Genomic DNA, 21091 nt, shown 5'->3' on the forward strand with positions numbered 1-21091 from the left:
TCCCAGCCGGACGGCGTGGGGCGGAGAGTCGTCGTCATTGGGCCCCGGCGGCAGGCGCCCCTGCCTCTGCTACCTGTTGCTACGGGCGCTGTAGAGCTGCAGCGAGGCGCGCGGGAAGGCTCGTCTCGCGAGAGCTCGGCTCTCTTCTTGACCGTGGCAGCTGCAGCGGTTCTGGGACTGACATGGACGCTCACGAGGACTACGTTTGGCCGAGGGCAACCTCGGAGCTCATTCTCCTCCCGGTCACGGGTCTGGAGTGCGTGGGGGAGCGGCTTTTGGCGGGTGAGTTTTGGTTGAGGCGCGCGCTAGCGGAGAAGAAACTGAACGCTCGCCTGGGGAGCGGCCTTAAGAACAAAGGGATGCCCCGAGGAGGAGGACGGGCGGCGGGCGGGAGCCCGGAGATGGCGGGGCTGAAGCGCGGCCCGAGGAGTCCAGGAAACAAAAAACTGAGGTGGCTCCCGAGGCCTTTCATAAACTGCAGGTGACGCGGAGAGGGCGGGTGGGACGGCAAAAAGGAGCGGGGAAACGCGGTCGGCGGGGCGGGGGAAGGGAATGAGGGAAGCCTGTGGCCGTTTCGATGGGTTGGGCCTCTCCTGAGGGGGCTCGGCGAGTAGGTCGGCGATGAGGCCCCCCCCCGTGGGCGGGTCCAGAGCCCGGGGCGTGGCCTTTCGGGGGTGGGCAAGGCCCAGAAGGGGGTGTGGCCTCTCCGGTGTGAGAGTGCGGCGGGTGAGGCTCTTACCTAGAAGGTGGAGATGAAGAGCCTCTGACCAGGATGGGGTCGCGGGAAGCTGAGGACGAGACCTTTCTGAGTAGGCCAGTGCGGAGGCTCAGGTCTCTCCCGAGATGGTTGGGTTCCAGGAAGTCTGATGTCGATGCCCCTCCGAGGAAGGTCGGCTCGGGTAGCAGAGGCCAGGGATCTGAGGCGGCAGAGACCTGAGGAGCGGTGAGGCTCGACTGGAAGCCACTAGTGACCGATGATGGTGCTGCTGAGTTTGATAAGGGTCCCAAGGCAGAGCATTGGCTGTCAAGCCTTGAGTGAGCTGCTACCAATCCTAACGGGGATGGATGTATGGGGGTGGGGGATGGGGCGAGGGATGGCCCAATTTTGATGTGGTGTGGGGGCTCTGGGAGCCCAAGGTTCCTACACTGAGCTAAACTCCTAAGGCTCCTGGAGGAGAGGATAGCTAAGCAGAAAGCTGAAGAACCGCAGAAGTAAACTAGAAGAGAAGGTTCCTGGCAGAGGGTGAGCAAGCCAAAGGCCTTAAGACTGAGTTTGTCACTTTGTGTGAAAGAGGGAATTCTTATGAGGCTTCAGTAGGAGGGGAGGGTGGTCTAGGAGAAGAGGCTGGAGAAATGAACAGAGGCCAGTCTATTTTAGGCCTAGATTTGACTTTATCCCTAAGGGCAAAACGTCCCAGTGGTGAAGCCCCATTGAAAGGTATTAAGCGTGGGAATGGCTTGGGAAGTTCAGATCAGAAAGTTTTTAAAGTGAATTCACCTATTCCTGTGACTTCCAAAGTGACTTTTATGTTGACAGTTCTCAAATCCCACCCATGTGTACTGATAGTCTAAATGTGTATCTACAATCTGAATTCCCAGCCCTTGTTGTCAAGTGCACAGGTGCCTACAAATTGAAATACTGTTCAGCAGAGGGAACACCAGCCACTCAGGTGCCCAAGCCCAAGAATCTACCTTGTTCCCTAGGCCAGTCTGGTTGATTTGCACTTCATACATGTGGCATCTGTTTTTTCTACCTTTATTGCCATCAAATTTGAGGCCATGCACCTATGCCTCCCTGACCCCCTCAGTAGTGTTCTCTCTAGCCCATCCTTGAGCCCTTTGTTTCCTGTTCTAGCCACACTACCCAAAGCTCTTGCTCACCTCAGGGCCATCAGAATTGCTGTTTCCTCTGCTACGGAAGGTTCACCCCCTCTCACTCCTGCCTGCTCTTCCTTTGACTAACTGCTGCTGATCCCTGATTCCTCAGCCTAAATGTTTTGTCCTCCAGTTGGCCTCCCCAGACACTCACCCAGTCTGGTCAGATCAGACCAGGGTTTCTTAGTCTCAGCACTATTGATATATTGGAACAGATCATTCTTTGTGTGAGGGGCTGTCTAAATTGTACGATGTATAGCAGCATCATTTAGCCTCCACTCCTAGATGCAAGTAGCACACACAACTCCCGGTTGTAACAACCAAAAATGTCTTCAGACATTACCAGATGTCTTCTGGGGGGGGAAATTGCCCCTCTGTTGAGAACCACTGGAGTAGACTTTCCCATTTTATATCCTTTTTTTTACCCCCCCCCCCATTTTATATTTTTAAAGCAACCTATATAGTTCTTTCTTGGAACTTAACCAAAATTATAACTATATAGTTTACTTGTGTGATATTGTTTGTTTGTTTTTAATATTTATTTATTTGGCTGTTCTGGGTCTTCGTTGCTGCATGTGGGATCTTCAGTTGCGGCATGCAGGATCTTTTAGTTGCGGCATGAGAACTCTTAGTTGCAGCATGCAAACTCTTAGTTGCTTCATGTGGGATCTAGTTCCCTGACCAAGGATGGAACCCGGGACCCCGGATTGGGAGCGTAGAGTCTTAGCCACTGGACCACCAGGGAAGTCCCTATTTATTTTTTAATTTTTATTTTATATTGGAGTATAGTTGATTAACAATGTTGTGTTAGTTTCAGGTGTACAGCAGAGTGATTCAGTTATACATATATATGTATGTATTCTTTTTCAAGTTCTTTTCCCATTTAGGTTATTACAGAGTACTGAGCAGAGTTCCCTGTGCTATACAGTAGGTCCTTGTTGGTTATTTTATTACTTTTTAAAATATTTATTTATATATTTTTTGGTTATCTGTTTTATTTTTATTTGTTTGGTTTTTTAAAAATATTTATTTATTTGGTTGCGTTGGGTCTTAGTTGCAGCTCCAGGGCTCCTTAGTTGTGGCTCACCAGCTCCTTAGTTGTGGCACGTGAACTCTTAGTTGCAGCATGCATGTGGGATCCAGTTCCCTGACCAGGGATCAAACCCGGGTCCCCTGCATTGGGAGTGTGCAATCTTATCCACTGTGCCACCAGGGAAGTCTCCTGGTTATCTATTTTATTTATTTATTTAAAGTATTTAATTATTTATTGGCTGTGTTGGGTCTTTGTTGCTGCGCGCGGGCTTTCTCTAGTTGCGGTGAGTGGGGGCTACTCTTTGTTGCGGTGCGAGGGCTTCTCATTGCGGTGGCTTCTCTTGTTGCGGAGCACGGGCTCTAGGTGTGCGGGCTTCAGTAGTTGTAGCACATGGGCTCAGTAGTTGTGGCTCACGGGCTCTAGAGCGCAGGCTCAGTAGTTGTGGTGCACAGGCTTAGTTGCTCCGTGGCACGTGGGATCTTCCTGGACCAGGGCTCAAACCCGTGTCCCCTGAATTGGCAGGCAGACTCTTAACCACTGTGCCACCAGGGAAGCCCCTGGTTATCTATTTTAAATATGTGTGTGTACATGTCAATCCCAGATTCCCAATCTATCCCTCCCCCCACTCTTTCCCCCACCCTGTAAGCATAGTTTTGTTTTTTTTTAATTTTACTGGAGTATAGTTGATTTACAATGTTGTGTTAGTTTCAGGTGTACAGCAAAGTGATTAGGTTATACGTATACATATATTCATTCTTTCTCAGATTCTTTACCGATATAGGTGATTACAGAATATTGAGTAGAGCTCCCTGTGCTATACAGTAGGTCCTTGTTCGTTATCCGTTTTTTATATAGTAATGTGTGTATGTTAATCCCAAACTCCTAATTTATGCCTCCCTGCCACGTTTCCCCTTTGGTAACCATAAGTTTGTTTTTGAAATCTGTGAGTCTGTTTCTGTTTTGTAAATACGTTCATTTGTATATATTTTTTATTCTGGCCGTGCCTCGCAGCTTGTGGGATCTTAGTTCCCCCACCAGGGATCAAACCCGGGGCCTCGGCAGTGAGAGTGTGTAGTCATAACCGCTGGACCGACAGGGAATTCCCTGTTTGTAGACTTTTTGTTGATGGCCATTCTGACCGGTGTGAGGTGATACCTCATTGTAGTTTTGATTTGCATTTCTCTGATAATTAGTGATGTTGAGCATCTTTTCATGTATTTTTTAGCCATCTGTTGTGTGATATTGTTTAATGTCTTCCTAATCCACAGGAGCAGGGTCTTTATTCATTACTGCAGCATATAGTTCATTGTCTGGTTTATAATCGATGTTCTGCAATTTTTTTTTTTTTTTTTTTGGACTGCATTACGGCTCCTGGAAATCAGGAGGGGTTCTGCTGTGGACCCAAGGTGGAAAGATTGACTTACTGGGTCTGCCTCTCCCCTGGGGGAGGTGGAAGTGGGAAGAATGCATGTAGAGGTAAATGAGGCCAAGGATTTGGGGACTAAAGCTGAGAGGATTCCTGTCTGAAGCATGAGAAGTTAGGTGGGGTGAGGAGGAGACTGAGTTTGAGGAATTCATGGTTGAATTGAATGTGATGGGTGACTGATGAGGGAATCAGAAAGTCAGCACTGAAGGTACAGCTGAAGGTGAGACCAAGGATTTTCCAAGGTTCAAGCCTGCAGGACTGAGTGACCTAATATATTCATAAGCTACATACTGAGAATTTTCCCTGCTCCCTGTCTCTTCTTCATGGCTCATCAGAATTAGGTGAGGGGTTCTGATGCGGCTCTTTGCCTCTGTCCAGGTGAGGGGCCAGATGTCCTGGTGTACACCTTGGATTTTGGTGGACATCTGCGGATGATGAAACGAGTGCAGAACCTGCTTGGCCACTATCTTATTCATGGGTTCCGAGTGCGACCAGAGCCCAACGGAGACCTTGACTCGGAGGCCATGGTGGCGGTGTTTGGGAGCAAGGGACTCCGAATTGTGAAAATTGGCTGGGGACAGGGCCGCTTCCGGGAGCTCTGGCGTTCTGGCCTGTGGAACATGTCTGACTGGATCTGGGATGCCCGTTGGCTTGAGGGGAACATGGCCTTGGCCCTGGGCCACAACTCAGTGGTGCTGTATGACCCTGTGGTAGGGTGCATGCTGCAGGACGTGCCCTGCACGGACAGGTGCACCCTCTCCTCAGCCTGTCTGATTGGAGATACCTGGAAGGAGCTGACCATAGTGGCGGGTGCCGTTTCCAACCAGCTCCTGGTCTGGTACCCAGCAGCTGCTTTAATAGACAATAAGCCAGTAGCCCCCGACCGACGGGTTAGTGGGCACGTGGGTGTCATCTTCAGCATGTCATACCTGGAAAGCAAAGGCCTGTTGGCCACAGCTTCAGAAGACCGAAGTGTTCGCATCTGGAAGGTGGGTGACCTGCGGGTGCCTGGGGGTCGGGTGCAGAATATTGGGCACTGCTTTGGGCACAGTGCCCGTGTATGGCAGGTCAAGCTCCTAGAAAATTACCTTATCAGTGCAGGAGAAGACTGCGTCTGCTTGGTATGGAGCCATGAAGGCGAAATCCTCCAGGCCTTTCGGGGCCACCAGGGCCGTGGGATCCGGGCCATAGCTGCTCATGAGAGACAGGCCTGGGTGATCACTGGGGGCGATGACTCAGGCATTCGGCTATGGCACCTGATGGGGCGTGGGTACCCGGGTTCGGGGGTCTCCACCCTCTGCTTCAAATCCCATAGCAGGCCAGGTGCCCTCAAGGCTGTGACGCTGGCTGGCTCATGGCGAGTACTGGCAGTGACTGATACAGGGGCCCTGTACCTTTATGACCTCGAGGTCAAGTGCTGGGAGCAGCTGCTGGAGGACAAGTGCTTCCAGTCCTACTGCCTCCTGGAGGCAGCCCCTGGTCCTGAGGGCTTTGGACTGTGTGCCATGGCCAATGGGGAAGGTCATGTCAAGGTTGTCCCCATCAACACTCCAACTGCAGCTGTGGACCTGACCCTGTTCCATGGGAAGGTGCACAGCCTGAGCTGGGCCTTGCGTGGCTACGAGGAGCTTCTGTTGCTAGCATCGGGCCCTGGTGGTGTGGTGGCTTGCCTAGAGATCTCTGCTGCGCCCTCTGGCAAGGCCATCTTTGTCAAGGAACGTTGCCGGTACCTCCTACCTCCAAGCAAGCAGAGATGGCACACATGCAGTGCCTTCCTACCCCCGGGCGACTTCCTGGTGTGCGGGGACCGCCGGGGCTCCGTGTTGCTGTTCCCCTCCCGACCAGATTTGCTCAAGGATCTTGGGGTCGGAGGCAAAGTTGGGGCTGGTACTGGAGCACTTGGAACGGGTAGTGGCAGTGGTGGGAGTGAGAACACCTTGGCTGAGTGGGGCCCTGTGTCCACCCTCCCTTCTCTGCATGGGAAACAGGGTGTGACCTCAGTCACCTGCCATGGTGGCTACGTGTACACTACAGGGCGTGATGGTGCCTACTACCAGCTCTTGGTGCGAGGTGGCCAACTCCAGCCAGTCCTAAGGCAAAAATCCTGTCGAGGTATGAACTGGGTGGCTGGGCTCCGAATGGTGGCTGATGGGAGCATGGTCATCCTGGGTTTCCACGCCAATGAGTTTGTGGTGTGGAGCCCCCGGTCGCATGAGAAGCTGCACATTATCAACTGTGGTGGAGGGCATCGCTCCTGGGCCTTCTCTGATACCGAGGCAGCTATGGCTTTTGCCTACCTCAAGGATGGGGATGTCATGCTGTACCGGGCTCTTGGTGGCTGCACGCGGCCACATGTGATTCTCCGGGAGAGCCTACACGGCCGTGAGATCACTTGTGTAAAGCGTGTGGGCACCGTCACCCTGGGGCCTGAATTTGGGGTGCCCAGCTTCATGCAGCCTGACCACCTGGAGCCCGGTAGTGAGGGCGCTGGCCTGATCGACATTGTGATAACGTGCAGCGAGGACACCACCGTCTGTATCCTGGCACTCCCCACAGCCACAGGCTCAGCCCATGCGCTTACAGCTGTCTGTAACCACATCTCCTCGGTGCGTGCAGTGGCTGTGTGGGGCACTGGCACCCCAGGTGGCCCTCAGGATCCTCGACCTGGCCTGACTGCCCATGTGGTATCTGCGGGGGGCAGGGCTGAGATGCACTGCTTCACAATCATGGTCAGCCCAGACCCCAGCACCCCAAGCCGCCTTGCCTGCCATGTCATGCACCTTTCATCTCACCGGCTGGATGAGTACTGGGACCGGCAGCGCAATCGGCACCGGATGATCAAGGTGGACCCAGAGACCAGGTGAGGTGCACTGTCAGACAGGAGCATGGGGTGGGGGGGCATGCAGGGCAAGCCCTGTGCCGCTGCTCCAAGGCTCTGCCTGATGGCTGTGTACTGTCCTTGCAGGTACATGTCCCTAGCTGTGTGTGAGCTCGACCGGCCTGGCCTTGGCCCCCTTGTGGCTGCAGCCTGTAGCGATGGGGCAGTGAGGTGAGCATATAGGACCCAGGGGGCCTGGAGACAAAAGAAAAGGATGTAGGGATGTTTAGAATGGGTTCTGAGCTGGGCCATCCTCTGCACCCCCCAGGCTCTTTCTCTTGCAGGACTCTGGGCAGCGGCTACAGCTCCTGGCTGAAACCTTCCACCACAAGCGCTGTGTGCTCAAGGTCCACTCCTTCACACACGAGGCAACCAATCAGCGGCGGTGAGAGGGGCTGCATGGTGGTCCTGCATGGGTTTGGTGGGGGCTCCTATTGCTTTCCATCCCCCTCACTGACCCAGCTGCCTTTTCCTGGCTACCAGGAGACTGTTCCTGTGCAGTGCAGCCACGGATGGCAGCCTGGCCTTCTGGGATCTCACCACTGTGCTGGACCATGGCTCTCCTGCCCTGGAGCCTCTAGCAGACCCTGGGCTTCCCTACCGTGAGTAGCTAGAGTGCCACTGTGGCTGTCCCCCCACCTCTCAGTGCACTCAGCCAAGTGTTGAACTGGGTAGTGACAACCATCTTCTTCCAGGGCTGGGCAGCCCCTGCCTGACTCTCCAGGCTCACAGCTGTGGTGTCAACAGCCTGCACACTTTGCCCACACGTGAGGGCCATCTTGTGGCCAGTGGCAGTGAGGATGGCTCCCTCCACGTCTTTGTGCTTACTGTGGAGGTGCCAGAGCTGGAAGAGGCTGTGGGGGGTGCTGAGCTGGTGCCCCAGCTGCAAGTGCTGGAAGAATACTCTCTCCCCTGTGCACATGCTGCCCATGTGACAGGCCTCAAGATCTTAAGCCCAAGCCTCATGGTCTCAGCCTCCATCGACCAACGGCTTACCTTCTGGCGTCTGGGGCATGGTGAGCCCACCTTTATGAACAGTACAGTGTACCACGTAGCAGATGTGGCCGACATGGACTGCTGGCCCGTGAGCCCCGAGTTTGGCCACCGCTGTGCTCTTGGGGGCCAGGGCCTTGAGGTTTACAACTGGTATGACTGAGATGTCCCGCGGTGGCCGGCATGCTGGGCATGGGGCCTGCTCACAGACAGAGTGACTATCTGTGCCCATGCCCAGTGTGCCTTGAGGGGAGGAAGAGGCAGCCGCGGGCTCCTGACTCAAGAGCAGGAGCTGGAGGTGAGTTGAAAGCCACCTGGGCAGACCAAGAATATGCCCCACTCCCCACAATGGGACAAAACTTTGTCACAGAAGCAATTTATTTTGGCTCCGGGTCTCTAACAAAATCTGTGGGTTTTTTCCCTTTCAGTTGATGACTTTGTGGACATTCCCAGATATTGGGGCCTCTGTGGCCTTAGATGTGACTCAGTGGAGGGAGACCCAGCATGGCCAGCCCGGTGTGGAGCACTTCACGCACAGCCCGCAGAAGCTGCAGACGGGCAAACATTTGACCAAACAAGTGTGGTCGAGGCTCCTGGAGGAGAGAAAGGGGCCTGCTGGTCTCATCCTTTGCTTCCCCTGCACCCCCCACATATGCCCTTTTGCTGTGCACTTACCCCTAGGATGTGTACCCGGTTATAGTATGAGCTGAAATCCATGCTGAGCTGTACCAGGAACTTGCACACCTAGAGACAAGAGACTGAGTCACTGGCCTGTCTCTGTGCCCCAGAATAAAGACTAGTGTGTGCAGTCCGTCCCAGTGTCCTCTGCCTTACCATCTCTGTGCGTGCAGTGATGTGGAGCCCTGGGGCTGTGCAGGGTAGGGCTGCTGTCTGGCTCAGCAGGTCTGGGAAGGGGAGGATGCTGTTGAAGAGCAGCAACCACTCACCCTGTGGGGGAGAAGGGTGCTGGGAGGGAAAGGCCTGAACTTCCCACATGTGACAGCTACCCAAGAGGGGCACTCACCTCATCATGTAGCAGAGAGAAATCCAGACTGCTCACAGGTGGGAAAGTGGGGTACAGACCTTGTTCCATGCTGCACTTGTAACTCTCAAAGAGTGTGGCAAGACGTGCACAATTATACATGACAAAGGTGCCACTTTTGGTGCCCTTTGTGGAAATGCTGCTGTCGGCCAGGGCCAAGAGAAGCTGAGGAATAAGGGCACAGCTGCAGAGGGAGGGACAGCCACTGCACACCCTGTCCCCCCAGCCCTGGCCCAGCATGGTGCCCAGGCTCACCTGACTTTGTGGGGCTGTGCTGAGCATCTCAAACTTAATGGTTGCCACAGAGAGAACCCTGAAGATTTCCATCCAGGCTGAGTCTGAAGGAGTACGGATCAGTTAATCAGTCTCTACAGGCAGGGAACGAGGGGGGGGCAGGGGGGCAAATGACCTTCCCCTACCCAAAGCACAGCCAGGGTCTCCCAGGCGCACCTTGTGCCAGGTCCCTACCGTGCTTCAGTGCTGAGGCCTTGCACACCTGGGCATGCCGGAGCCTGCATTTTGAAAAGAGTGAGAGGAGGACCAGAGGGCAGAGTCCCCCACCGCAACTACCCTGGCTTGGTGGCCTTCCTTCCAGCCTCACTCACTCGTAGTACTCGGGGGCAGTCAGGGTGCCAGGTGCACCAGCTACTTTCACTGGGCCACAGACCAGGTGCTTCTGTCAGGAAGATAGCAGGGGCTCAGCCAGCTGGCGATACCCTCCAGGAACCTAAATTTGGTTCCTGGACTCCCCCAGCTTTTTACCTTAGAACCTCCATCCCCACAGGGTAGCCTCCTCAACCTATTCTTCAGTATTCTCTGGGCTATGATGCCTCCAGAGACTTCTCCCAGCACCTGCTACACATGCCCATTTACCAAGCCTAACATCTCCCCAAGGTCAAGTATCACCTTCTGGACCCATCAACTAACAAGTGGGTTTCAAGGGCCCTCTGAGATTGGTGTGGGAAGCCACCATCACTAACCTACCTGTCTGAGAGGAGCCTGGTCATCCAACTTCCACCAAAGCAGGTCCAACTTCTGTTGCTGGAACTCCTCCTCACAGCTCACCACGTGTACAACCATGCAGCTATCTGCACCAGCATCTGGGGCCGCAGCCTATAGGGTAGGACAGTCACTGCCGGGGACACAAGACATCTGGTTTGCTAGAGGCCTGCAGGGTGGGGTGTCAGTCACTAACCAGGCCTAGGGAGCTGTCCTCAGCCCAATCCTGCACAGCCTGCTGCAGCTCCGCCAGCACAGCGAGCAGATCCTCTGTCACTGCGAAGAGAACACACAGGGCTGAGGCCGGCGGGGAGTGCGGGGCCCGACTACTTTCTGGCCCTGCGAGGCTCCGGGTCCTACCCAGACAGCTGTCCAGCTTGGGGTCATAGCCAGTTGTGCGTCCCCGTTCGTCCACCAGCTCCTTCAAGTACACTCGGCCCAGGGCGCCAGGGGGCAGGGCTTCCGCGTTACGGGCAGGGGTGAGCTCTGCAAGCGCGCGGCTCCTTAGGGCTTCGGTCGCGGCTCTCTCTGAGGCCGCGGGCCAGTCCACCCGCAGCTGCTGCAGGAAGGTCGGCATGTGCGGGTCCCGCACAGCGGGCACTAGGCGCACACTCACCCTGCGAAGCGAGGCGGCCGCCTCAGCCCGAGCACCGGGCTCAGCTATCCCCCACTTTCCACCCGCAGCGGCTCTCGGGCCCCCATCGCGCGCTTTCTCCTTTGTGGGCCCGCGCCCCAGCTCACCTGTGAGCGTGCAAAGCTCGCGCCAGGTGGTCGGCCACGAGCACGGCACGCAGCTGGCTCAGGCGGAGGGCGCAGGGGCTGCCGCGCAGCGCCGGGCAGTGCAGGACGACGCGCGGGCCCGGGGCGGCGGGGACGGTGGGCGCGGCATAGGCGGCCACGGCGCCGAGGACGCGCTCGAAGACGGCGGACCGCCGCAGCTGGAGCGCCAGCCCCGCGGGGGTTGGCGCGCAGCTCAGTACCGGGGCCACGCCAGGACCCTGCAGGCCGACGATGGCGTGAACCACGCGCTCGGGCACCTGCAGGAAGACAAGCTAGTGAGCGGGTCGCAGCGCTCCCAGCTACCTAGGGCCGCACGTCCCCGCCCTGCTCGCGCCCACCTGGTCGTCCCCGAAGCGCGCTTCCAGCGCGCGCCGCGGTGCCAAGAAGTCTCGGACACGCAGGTGGCGGGCGCGTGTCTCCTTGAACCATACTGGGCCGCCCGGCCCCAGGGCCGCGTTGAGGGCTCCCAGCGTCTCCTCTACCCCAAGGCGCATGGCGACCGGAAGGAGTAGGCAGAACCGGAAGCAAGGAACCGGAAGCAAAATTTCGAGGTCGAACTTCAAGGAGGGCCAATTGGTTGGGGCGGGGATCTGGCTGCGGCCCGTGAGTGCACAGGTGCGCTCGACCTACGACTCCAGTGCTGCCTCCGCGTGGCCCACCAGCCTGGCTCGGCTCCGGGTCCGAAATCTCTGGGTACGCTACGGGCCTAGGATTCTCTCGCCGTCGCCCGCAGTAGCAACCAGGGAAAGAACCTAAGTCTTACATTTATGTATTTGTGATAACGTTTCATTTCCTCCATTTACACATGATCAAAACGGCAAAAGTCCCAAATGGATTCTCACTGAAATAGGGCGGCTAACATTAAAGCCACTTTCATGACCTACTGAAAAACTCACATTTTTAAGACAATTTGTGTTCTCCAGTTTCGGGTTATTTGCAAGCATTCCCTCCTTTGACATATGGGTTGTCTTTATTCCTAAAAAATGCCCACTGATGGATCCTCCCACTTCCTGGTTTAGGCAACCAGCCATTGTGGATCAAATAAACAACGTGACCTTGAGAAGACCCAGCTTAAGAACAGTTCTCTGAGCACCCCACTCCTCTACCAGTGAGAATGCTCTTTCCTCTGTCCCACCAGGGCTCCTGAATGTCTTCACTTCACTGTAACTTAGATAACCCTTTTTTCTTTTCTTTAATGGCGATTGAACCTAACGCCGTAGAGCGCTGTGCAGCAGATCACTGGCAAACCCCTGATCTCCGCCCTGGAGCAGTGAGAATAACCAGAGCTCAGAAAGGAGAAAAGCCTAGGCGCAGGAAAAGCTTCGCAAGGCCCCTTTCTGGGCTAGGGCTGCAAGGCCCTGCTGGGAAGTGCCGAAAGAGCACTGGGCGGACACGACATTCCCGATGGCTTCTTGGGTGCCCACTCAACGGGAGTGATCGTGTCATTCCAAAGCGCTTTCCATGCGTCACGCGCACGACCCGGGGACAGCTGCTAACAGGGTTGGGGGCCCCGAGGCGGAGCTGGGGACTTCAGCTACTCTGGGTGCATGAAGACGGTTGGGGGTGGTTTTACCCCAGGAAGTGAAAGGCTATCTTTAGCGAGCTGCGGGCTGGGGCTGCCCTGGGGGACTCACCGCCATTTGCAGCCCTATACGGAGGCCCTGGGTCCTCCCTCCCTTGCCAATGGTACCTCGGGCTCCAGAGATGGCCACCGCCTCGGCTCTCCGACGTCTACGCCTGTCACTTCTAGCCTGAGGGCGCACCTGAGAGAGGGACGGAAACCAGAGCGACCCAATAAAGTATGTCTGGGGATCAGGGGCTAGCCCATTCCATCTGGGTCAGGACGCTGCTCAGGCAGGAGAGCAGGGAACGAAATCCAAGTGCAGCTGGAATGCTCTGGAGACAACAGCTGCTTTTGGGATTCCGTTGCCCGCTGTCCAGCCGGGGGGGGGGGGGTGGGGGGGTTATCCCTCGCCCTAGGGCCAGATCAAAACCCCCCACTCCCAGTCGGCGGACTCAGGAGGTGAAACCAAGTCTAGTGGGAATGAGCCGCTCACCTAGGCCCCCAAACAATATGGGTGGTGGGGGCCTTCCCCGGGACCAGGTCCCGATCCGGATTAGATCCGCGGGGTAGGATTAGTCCTGTTGGTCTCATGCAGTCAGGGCCACTGCAGTGACGGTGGCGGGGCGGGCTTCGGGATCAACCAAGAGGGAAGCGCGCCCGTGGGATCGGAGGGGAAGTAAACCCTACTCGGGGACACCCCGGCACCCGGGACCCTTTGTCCGGTGACGCTGCCAGTGCCCGGAGCGCTAGGGGCCCAATGGGCCCGCACGGCAGCGACGGGACTCCCGGAAATCCATTGCGACCGTCCTCGGTTGTGTCGAGCCTCCCGCCAGCCCCGTCCCGAGGGTGGCAGACGCGGCAATGTGCCCCTGAGGCCAACACACGGTGGGCGCGCGGAGATGCCAGAACCTGCGCGGGCGCCAGCGATTCTCACGCCAGTAGGCCTTCTGATTCGGCTCAAGACGGGGCGCAAGGAATTCTCGGGACGCAAGCGAAGTGAGCGAGGACAAGGCGATGCTCCAGCCGCTGTCTAGTTCAACGTCTGGTCCGGTTTAGGCCCGGTCGGCCGCCGAGCACCTAGAAGTACCCTACCAAAGCGTCCCCTTCCGCTTGCTTTGGCCGCAGATTTGGAGCCATTTTAAGACGAAACCAACCAGCCACGCCCCCTCGCGCTCTGGAGAGGCCAATCCATGCTCAACCACGCCCCGTGCGACTCGCGGCCGCGGCGCCAACGGTCGCGCTTGTGACGGTTAGGGAGGGGCGGGACTCGGGGGGGATAACCGAGGGAAACTTGAGCTGCCTACCCCGCCCTCGGAACCCGACTCTCTAAAGCCGGGATTAGCGATTTGGGGGCTGACGCCACGCCCTGGCCAGATGTGCGGGAGTCGAACGGGTGCTCGGCCGCCCCGCCCCGGGCCCCGGGAGGCCGGCGTAATGGCTGAGAGCCGGGGGCCAGGCCGCGGCTGCGGCCCACGCAGTGCCCTGAGGCCAGCCACGCCACCAGGTGTCCGGCTCCTCCAGGACGGCCTGCGGGGGTCTGGGGAGGGGCGGACGGCAGGTGCTGACACCGGAGCCGCGTTGGGGGACGCGCCCTTATGGGACCGAGGCCCCTGGCCCGCTCCCTCCTCTCTCCCGCGCCGGGCCGGCCGAGCTGCGCGGTGCCCTCCGCGACGCTGGGGGCGCTATAATCGCGCTAGGCTTGGTGACGCCATGACCCCGCTGTGCCTGCGCCAGCCTCCCTGCACGCCGGTCCGCCATGGCCGCCGCGTTCGTACTTCGTAGCCTGTACCGAGCGCGGCTCGCCCTTCGCTGTCCGCCCGCGCAGCTGCCATGGTGAGCCCGGACCCAGCATCCCTGACCACCCGCTCCTACGGCCGGCGATTCCCGGCGCCCTAGACCCTGACCGTACCTCTCCGCAGGGCCCCGCGGCGTGGGCATCGGCTCACGCCGGCGGATGACGAACTGTACCAGCGGACGCGCATCTCTCTGCTGCAGCGCGAGTCCCCGCACGATATGTACATCGACAGCTACAACAGCCGCGGCTTCACGGTCAACGGAAATCGCGTACTTGGGCCCTGTGCGCTGCTCCCACACTCGGTGGTGCAGTGGAACGTGAGCCCTTCCCTGCAGTGAGGAAACCGAGGGCCAGAGTCACAGGCCTGCCCCCTGATTCTGTCCCTGGCACACCTGGCTTTTCTTTTGCCCCGCACTGGAGCAAGTAGAGGGTCTCTGGGGAAACTTAGGTGGACTTGTATTTAACTTGTCTCCTCCCCACACAGGTAGGTTCCCACCAGGACATCACCGAGGAAAGCTTCTCTCTCTTTTGGATGCTGGAGCCCCGAATAGGTATTGGAGGAGGGGAGGGCTAAAGTGCTTAGCCCCAGAAAGCCACCCTCTAGACAGACCTGGTTGTAGACTAGCCATGTCCGTCCTTCCCTAGAGATTGTTGTGGTGGGCACTGGAGACCGGACTGAGCGGCTGCAGTCCCACTTGCTGCGAGCCATGAGGCAGCGGGGCATCGCTGTGGAAGTGCAGGATACAGTATGTCTGGGACTTGGGATGCGGAGGGGAGCCCAAGCCTAGCACTAGCCCAGCTGATGCTGGCTTTCTCTTTGCAGCCCAATGCCTGTGCCACTTTCAACTTCCTGTGTCATGAAGGCCGAGTGACAGGAGCTGCTCTCATTCCCCCACCTGGTGGGGCTGCACTCACATCTCTGGCCCAAGCTGCAGAATGAACCACCAGGAACTTACCTGACCCATCCAGGAGGGCCCTAGCACCTTTTGCAGAATGCAGGGGTTCCCAAAGCTTTCACTAGCCCCTCCCCCTTTGTCACTGTAACACTTGTCTTGTTTGCCAGCAAATTAATAATTTAACCCACTTCTCTGATTTTGTACTAGGTGTGTTGCTGGCCAGGAGTTGCTGGCTTAGTGAGTTCTTGGAGGGGGTTGTGAAGGAACCAAGGGGTCATCTATTTGTCTACACAGCTTGGCCTCTCAGAGGCCAGGAGACAGTATAGGCACCTGTTCTAAGCTGTATATCTATCTACTTGCTGACATGCAGATTTGAGGGGACCTCTGTGTTTTCTCCACGAGGTCCTTTTAGAGATTCAAGTTAGAGAATGTGTACGTGGGTCTCAACCTGATCGCATGGTGGCCAAACTTTGGGCTAGCAGGAGGCCCCGTGGATGCCAGTCCAAAGCCCCATGGACTGTTCTGTGACCTTTCCTAAGCAGCCACAGGCAATTTCTGAGACCAAACCCTTGGGTCTGAGCTGCCTTTTGAGATGCCTCAGGAGGGGCTTTTTTAATCTAGTACTACCCGCCACTTCCAGTTCCTTGAAGCATCCTTCTCTCGGGGCATGAGGCTTTCTCTGGAAATGAAGGTGCTTTGTTTTTGTGTATCTGTGATGGTGGCAGCTGCAGAGCCCCACCTACTTGTTGACCTCAAAGATCAGGCATCACTTTTTTTCAAACTTTTATTGAAAAACCGAGGGTGTGCTGTATCCCTTTTCAGAAAAGACGCTTCTCATACCTGTTGGCAGAAGGACCAGCTGTGAGGTGAGGGCAGGAGCATGGAGGCATGGAAGAGACCTCCACCCCAAGGACAGAGGAGTGGAGAGGGTTGGTCACTTACGAATGGAGGCTGTGGACACCACCTTCCACCTGAGCTGAGGATGTTCTCTTCTCAAACTTGAGCTCTCCAGAATACATCATGGCTCTGAAGAGAGGCAGAAGTCAGATGTGGGTAGCTGGCCCTGGACCAGGCCCTCTACCCAATGTCCCAGCTCCCTAAGCTTACCGGACTTGGGTCAAACTCTTGGCGCCAATGTCCTGGCAGGAGTGCTGGATGCCAGCAATCAGGTAGGGAACAAATTTGTGGATGGATCCTTTATCCTGCACAGCCCCAGACACCCCCTGGGCCACCTTGATTTTGTCAGCTTCACTGCAGGGAGAGGCAGGAAACACAGGCAAAGTCGAAACATGGATGATGCTGCCAGTGCAGGGTTAGCATAGGGCAACTGACCTGCCTGTCCCACCTGAAATATCGGTTCTGGCTGCTGACATGCTTGTCCATGGCATCGAGAGAACCCATACCCCGATATTTCTTTAGCCGGATCCCATCAGAGAAGAAATACTCGCCAGGGGCTTCAGTGGTAGCAGCCAGGAGGGAGCCCATCATAACTATGGACAGAAGGAATGCTGGGGGAAGATCCTGAATGGCATTAGGGAAGGAGACCCACTAGGCTCCCTGAATGTTGGGCCTCACCTGTTGAGGCCCCAAGGGCCAAAGCTTTGGCAATATGGCCCACATTTTGGATTCCTCCATCAGCGATGACAGGAACACCAAAGCGCCGTGCATATTCTGACACCTTGTACACTGCTGTTGCTTGGGGCCGCCCACAGGCCAGCACTGTTGAGACATGGAGGAACAAATGGGGGTGGCGTTAGTGGGGACAGGCAAGAGGCTCTGTGGCCACAAATCAGCACCCAGGAGCTCTCAGTTACACCTGCACCAGGACTGCAGCCTGGTAGAGGAAGAGTCTTGTCTGGGATGGCTGCTGCCCCATCAGCCTTAAACAGTACAAATAGCTGTGATGGCCCCCACTCACCCTTGGCATGTGCGCATGCATATGTGCATGGCCCAGGGCAGCCTCAGGCACATGCAGTCAGCAGCCGGGAAAGCCCCGCCCAATTGATATCAGGTGGGGTAGGGGTCACCGTGCAGTTAGTACCCAGAGACCCACCCCTTGCTCCCTGCATGGTGGGCAGCTCAGGCAAGATCAGGGCAGTGGTCGTGTGGAAGGAAGAGTGGGCCCCCGAGTTGGTCCTTAAGCTGTGCCTACTGCAGGAGATGTGGGCAGAGCAGGGCCTACCTGGTGGAGGTCCTGCCCTACAAACACCCCAGGAAGAGGAGGGAGCTGTGTTCTTGAGCAGCTCCCAAAACCATGGTCTGTCATTCAGTTTGCCCTGCCCACCCGTCAGCACCACAAACCCCGGGAGCTACAGCTACAGTCAACCAAGCAGCTGGGCAGTGGGCAGCTGGGCCGGGCCAGTGGACCGGGCCGGACTTACTATAGCAGCCCGTGACAGTAGAAGGGCATTTGGGGCTGTGGGACTTTATGTCTGGAGGGATCTTGGGAGCCGCTAAACAAAACAAACAGACCAGAGTTTAGAGAGGGCACGGAGCAGGAGCGGGGAGGCCAGGCTAGGCGGGGGTGGGGGAAGTGGCAGGTGAAGACTGACGAGAGCTCGTCTTACTTCCAGCATGTTACCCATCCAAGGGGCCTGTTTGGCCCTGGGGCTGCCCCTACTGGAGGACTCAATGTAGTTCCCGTAAGAGCGCTTGGCTCCAGGGCATGTGGGGCTAAGGGCCCTGCTAAAGCCAGGTCTCTGAGGGCCTTGCCAAAGTCTTCTTACCTTCTTGAGTGATGCAGATGGAGCCACTGCCCATTCCCACCCGCAGGGCATCTACACCAGCATCAATGAGGTTCTTGGCCTGAGCAGCTGTGACCACTGCAGGGAGGAACAGGGGAAGGCTCACATGAAGGTCTACGTGGGAGCCTAGCTCCCCCACTCTCGCCCCACATCCTTCAGTGCCCAGTCTTGTCTCACCATTGCCTCCAATGACTTGGAGACTGGGGTATTTCTCTTTGATGTACTTGATCATGTTGATCTGGAAGATGGAGTTTCCCTGGGAAGAGTCCTGAGACAGGAAGGTAGTCCCAATGAGACTGTGGTATGACAGCTGCTCCTACCACCCCACCTTGCCTGTGCAGCAGCTCACCAAAACCACCACGTCCACACCAGCCTGGGCTAGCAAGTCCAGCCGATACTTGTCATCCTCATGAGTGCCAATGGCTGCTCCACACAGCAGCTGCTTCTTGGCATCTTTGGAGGCCAGTGGGTAATCTCGGTTTTTCTTCAGGTCTGTCCGGGCAATGATGGCCACCAGCTCATCATCTTCATTTACAATGGGTAACTTTCCTAGGGGCAGGGCAGGACATAAATCAGGACCTTGGTCTTTGGTTCCAGAACACTTCCTACCTCTAGGACTCACCCTTCTTGCTGCGCTGCAGAATTTCATTTGCTTCCTTCAGTGTGATGCCTGCAGGGGCTACCACCAAGTCTTCCCTCTTTGTCATGATCTATAAGAGAGGGGAGTTGTGAGGAACAGCAATAGGAGATCAGGCCTCCCAACAGACCCTGCCCTAACTCAGGGGTGAGGTTCCAAAGACCACCATGTTTACACACCTGCATCCAGACTACCCTCAAGTAAACCCAACAGTCTGCAGCAATCTAATGGCAAGAGTGAGAATTTAGTAGAAAGGACATCAGGTACATGGAGCACGTTGTGGAGAAAGAGCCACACCGGAGAAATGACAAGAGGAGGCTGAAGTTGGTCCTTGAGCACAGCCCCCACTCTGGGTGTGGCAAAAAACTTGGGTATGCTGGCAAACATTTCGGCAGATTGAAAGCCTTTGGTGGGGAAGGGATGCAGGAACCCCATGAAAGGGTCAGAAACTTAGCCAGGTGTTCATCTTTCCTGGACAGCAGAGGCCCTCAGAGTTGCCATTCAGACAACAGAACAGAAGACTTTATCTTTAACCTGGGCTGTCAGAGTTTGCCTGTGCTCTGTCAGTGGCACCCACCTCTCCCAAAAACCGGTCATGCTCCTCCTCCTTGAGAAAATCAATGTCCCTCGAGGAGATGATGCCCACCAGGCGGCTCCCCATCCGGCCTGTGTCAGTGATGGGGATACCACAGAAGCCATGCCGGGCCTTGGCTTCAAAGACATCCCGCACTCGATCTTTGGGACTGAGGACCACAGGGTCCGTGATGAATCCCTGCTCATATTTCTGGAAGGGATGGTGAAAAAGGGCACTTCTGAACCACTTTCATCAGACTTTTGGTCTGAAGCCTGGGATCTGTGCCAACTCCCCCTTTGGCAGTGCCACAGGATCAAATCACACAAACAGTTCAAACCCAGAGCTAGGAGACATGAGTGCACTGCAGGGCACTGTACACCTGGCCCTCTTCTGTTGCTTTAAGACACAGGGTCTCAGGCTCTCCTCAGGAATTGAACCCCCACAGTGGGAAAGAAAGGATCCTAAATCAGAATAATTCCCCCACTCCCACCCTACTCCACCTCAGTGCAATTCCCAGGAGCTCTTGACAGTGATCATTTCCCTTCTGACCTTCACTTTACGAACTTCATTGGCCTGGAATTCTGGTGTACAGTTGTGGTGAATGAAGCCAATACCACCTGTAAGCTGCAGGATACACAGAAAGAAAACACGGGAAAAGAAGAAGAGTGGCATGATTGTATGCCCGTGGGAAAGAGAGATGGGGCCCCTGCTTCTGCCCTCACATGCCACAGTGCTCACCGCCATTGCTATGGCCATCCCAGCCTCTGTGACTGTGTCCATGGGTGAGGAAACAAGTGGGGTCTTCAGAGTGATCTTTTTAGTCAGAGCAGAGGTCAGGTCCTAAAGAAATAAGGCCAACTAATGTGCAAAAGCACCTCATATACCTCAGGGCGGTGCCATGTTCCCCGCAAAATAGGTGCTCTGTATGACCTGCATGCCAGTAAGACCATTCCATAGCATCCACCCCCAAAACCAATCTACTGAGATAGCCGAGAGGGGACAGCAGCACTTTTATCCAACCTTGATACTTAGGATCCAATTCCTGTCCATACTCACCACTTGGTCTGCAGTGAAATCGATGTACCCGGGGAGAATGAGAAAGTCACTAGAGGGGAGGGGAATTGGGAGTAAGGGTCAGGCTTATGGCAGCCTGAGACACCATCCTCATAAATCATCTCTTAAGGCATTCCGGCAGAAAGGGAAATAACCTAGCCCGAGTAACACAGGCAAGGCAGAGAACAAGGTAGAGATGGAGACAGCGGACCTTTTCTGCCACCTAGCTGTCATCAGCGCCTCTGGCATCCTGACAACTCCATGTGCCCAGAGAACGGAGTTTCTAACCTGGAAATCTCAGGCACTACCAAGATGCCTCCTCCAACCCGCCCGCTTCAGACCTGTCAAACTGAACCTGAGATGGGTGGGGAATTTCCGGAACCTGTCCCCCACGCCCGAGCCAAGCGGGCTCAATAGAAGCCCCACCCGGCCTCCCAACCCTGCACGCCGCTCCTCTCCTGGCCCAGGTGAGCCCGCTAGGCCCGCACTTGTAGGTGAGGCCGTCCCCACAGTTAAACAGCTGCTGTGCCGTGAGCCCGTCGTCCGGCACGTAAGACGTGCCCCCGCTAATCAGGTAGTCGGCCATGGCTAGCGCGGGGCAAGGCCGCGCGTCTCCGAAGACGTCGCCGCAGAGGCCTCCGCCTTCTGGGCCGCGCCAATATAAACCCGCCGATATCGTCACCGCGCCCAGCGCGTCGCCGACGTCAGGACGCAGCACGCTCGTACAGAGCTCGTACGCCTCTAGGGCGGGGCTGGCTGGAGGGAACGCAGGCGCATAGCACGCCCTAGGGCTGTTTCCTGT

General features: G+C 56.4%; 4 protein-coding genes across 21 annotated transcripts; 2 read left to right on the plus strand and 2 right to left on the minus strand.

Moving 5' to 3' along the window:
- The first annotated feature begins 98 nt into the window (after positions 1-98).
- WDR6 (WD repeat domain 6) lies at positions 99-9016 on the plus strand. 3 transcript variants are annotated; one of them, XR_003431131.1, is made up of 7 exons: positions 101-282; positions 4713-7194; positions 7300-7383; positions 7481-7597; positions 7696-7814; positions 7908-8503; positions 8634-9016. XR_003431131.1 is itself a non-coding variant. In XM_027098693.1 (6 exons), exons 1-5 carry the CDS (start codon positions 183-185, stop codon positions 7791-7793), a joined length of 2865 nt encoding a protein of 954 aa, XP_026954494.1. In that variant the 5' UTR covers positions 99-182; the 3' UTR covers positions 7794-7814; positions 7908-8025. The 3 variants fall into 3 exon arrangements, 2 of the variants coding, with proteins under 2 accessions (XP_026954494.1, XP_026954492.1); XM_027098693.1 differs by lacking the exon at positions 8634-9016 and having other exon boundaries at positions 99-282; positions 7497-7597; positions 7908-8025; XM_027098691.1 differs by having other exon boundaries at positions 7908-9016.
- DALRD3 (DALR anticodon binding domain containing 3) lies at positions 8565-13824 on the minus strand. Of its 11 annotated transcripts, none has more exons than XM_027098705.1 (13): positions 13084-13737; positions 12717-12789; positions 10988-11283; positions 10607-10863; positions 10443-10522; positions 10232-10360; positions 9853-9923; positions 9698-9759; positions 9503-9585; positions 9230-9412; positions 9040-9153; positions 8881-8949; positions 8565-8798 (listed from the first exon to the last, which is right to left on the minus strand). In XM_027098705.1, exons 1-13 carry the CDS (start codon positions 13179-13181, stop codon positions 8679-8681), a joined length of 1635 nt encoding a protein of 544 aa, XP_026954506.1. In that variant the 5' UTR covers positions 13182-13737; the 3' UTR covers positions 8565-8678. The 11 variants fall into 11 exon arrangements, 10 of the variants coding, with proteins under 10 accessions (XP_026954506.1, XP_026954504.1, XP_026954501.1 ...); XM_027098703.1 differs by having other exon boundaries at positions 8566-8798; positions 9040-9171; positions 13084-13755; XM_027098700.1 differs by having other exon boundaries at positions 8566-8798; positions 9040-9171; positions 10443-10863; positions 13084-13807.
- A 150-nt stretch (positions 13825-13974) lies between these two features.
- On the plus strand, positions 13975-15477 carry NDUFAF3 (NADH:ubiquinone oxidoreductase complex assembly factor 3). Of its 2 annotated transcripts, none has more exons than XM_027098721.1 (5): positions 13975-14423; positions 14510-14702; positions 14870-14936; positions 15031-15131; positions 15209-15477. In XM_027098721.1, exons 1-5 carry the CDS (start codon positions 14347-14349, stop codon positions 15323-15325), a joined length of 555 nt encoding a protein of 184 aa, XP_026954522.1. In that variant the 5' UTR covers positions 13975-14346; the 3' UTR covers positions 15326-15477. The 2 variants fall into 2 exon arrangements, with proteins under 2 accessions (XP_026954522.1, XP_026954523.1); XM_027098722.1 differs by having other exon boundaries at positions 14510-14639.
- Positions 15478-16051: 574 nt separating this feature from the next.
- On the minus strand, positions 16052-20995 carry IMPDH2 (inosine monophosphate dehydrogenase 2). Of its 5 annotated transcripts, none has more exons than XM_027098711.1 (15): positions 20778-20994; positions 20293-20341; positions 19975-20076; positions 19786-19860; positions 19240-19446; positions 18648-18735; positions 18375-18574; positions 18203-18293; positions 18008-18103; positions 17663-17734; positions 16857-17000; positions 16627-16771; positions 16389-16532; positions 16224-16307; positions 16052-16121 (listed from the first exon to the last, which is right to left on the minus strand). In XM_027098711.1, exons 1-15 carry the CDS (start codon positions 20873-20875, stop codon positions 16100-16102), a joined length of 1617 nt encoding a protein of 538 aa, XP_026954512.1. In that variant the 5' UTR covers positions 20876-20994; the 3' UTR covers positions 16052-16099. The 5 variants fall into 5 exon arrangements, with proteins under 5 accessions (XP_026954512.1, XP_026954511.1, XP_026954516.1 ...); XM_027098710.1 differs by having other exon boundaries at positions 16627-16789; XM_027098715.1 differs by lacking the exon at positions 19975-20076 and having other exon boundaries at positions 16627-16789; positions 20778-20995.
- Between the last annotated feature and the right edge of the window lie 96 nt (positions 20996-21091).

This window comes from Aethalodelphis obliquidens, unplaced genomic scaffold (assembly GCF_003676395.1).
Source record: "Aethalodelphis obliquidens isolate GAN/ISIS:26980383/991018 unplaced genomic scaffold, ASM367639v1 scaffold125, whole genome shotgun sequence".
NCBI lineage: Eukaryota > Metazoa > Chordata > Mammalia > Artiodactyla > Delphinidae > Aethalodelphis > Aethalodelphis obliquidens.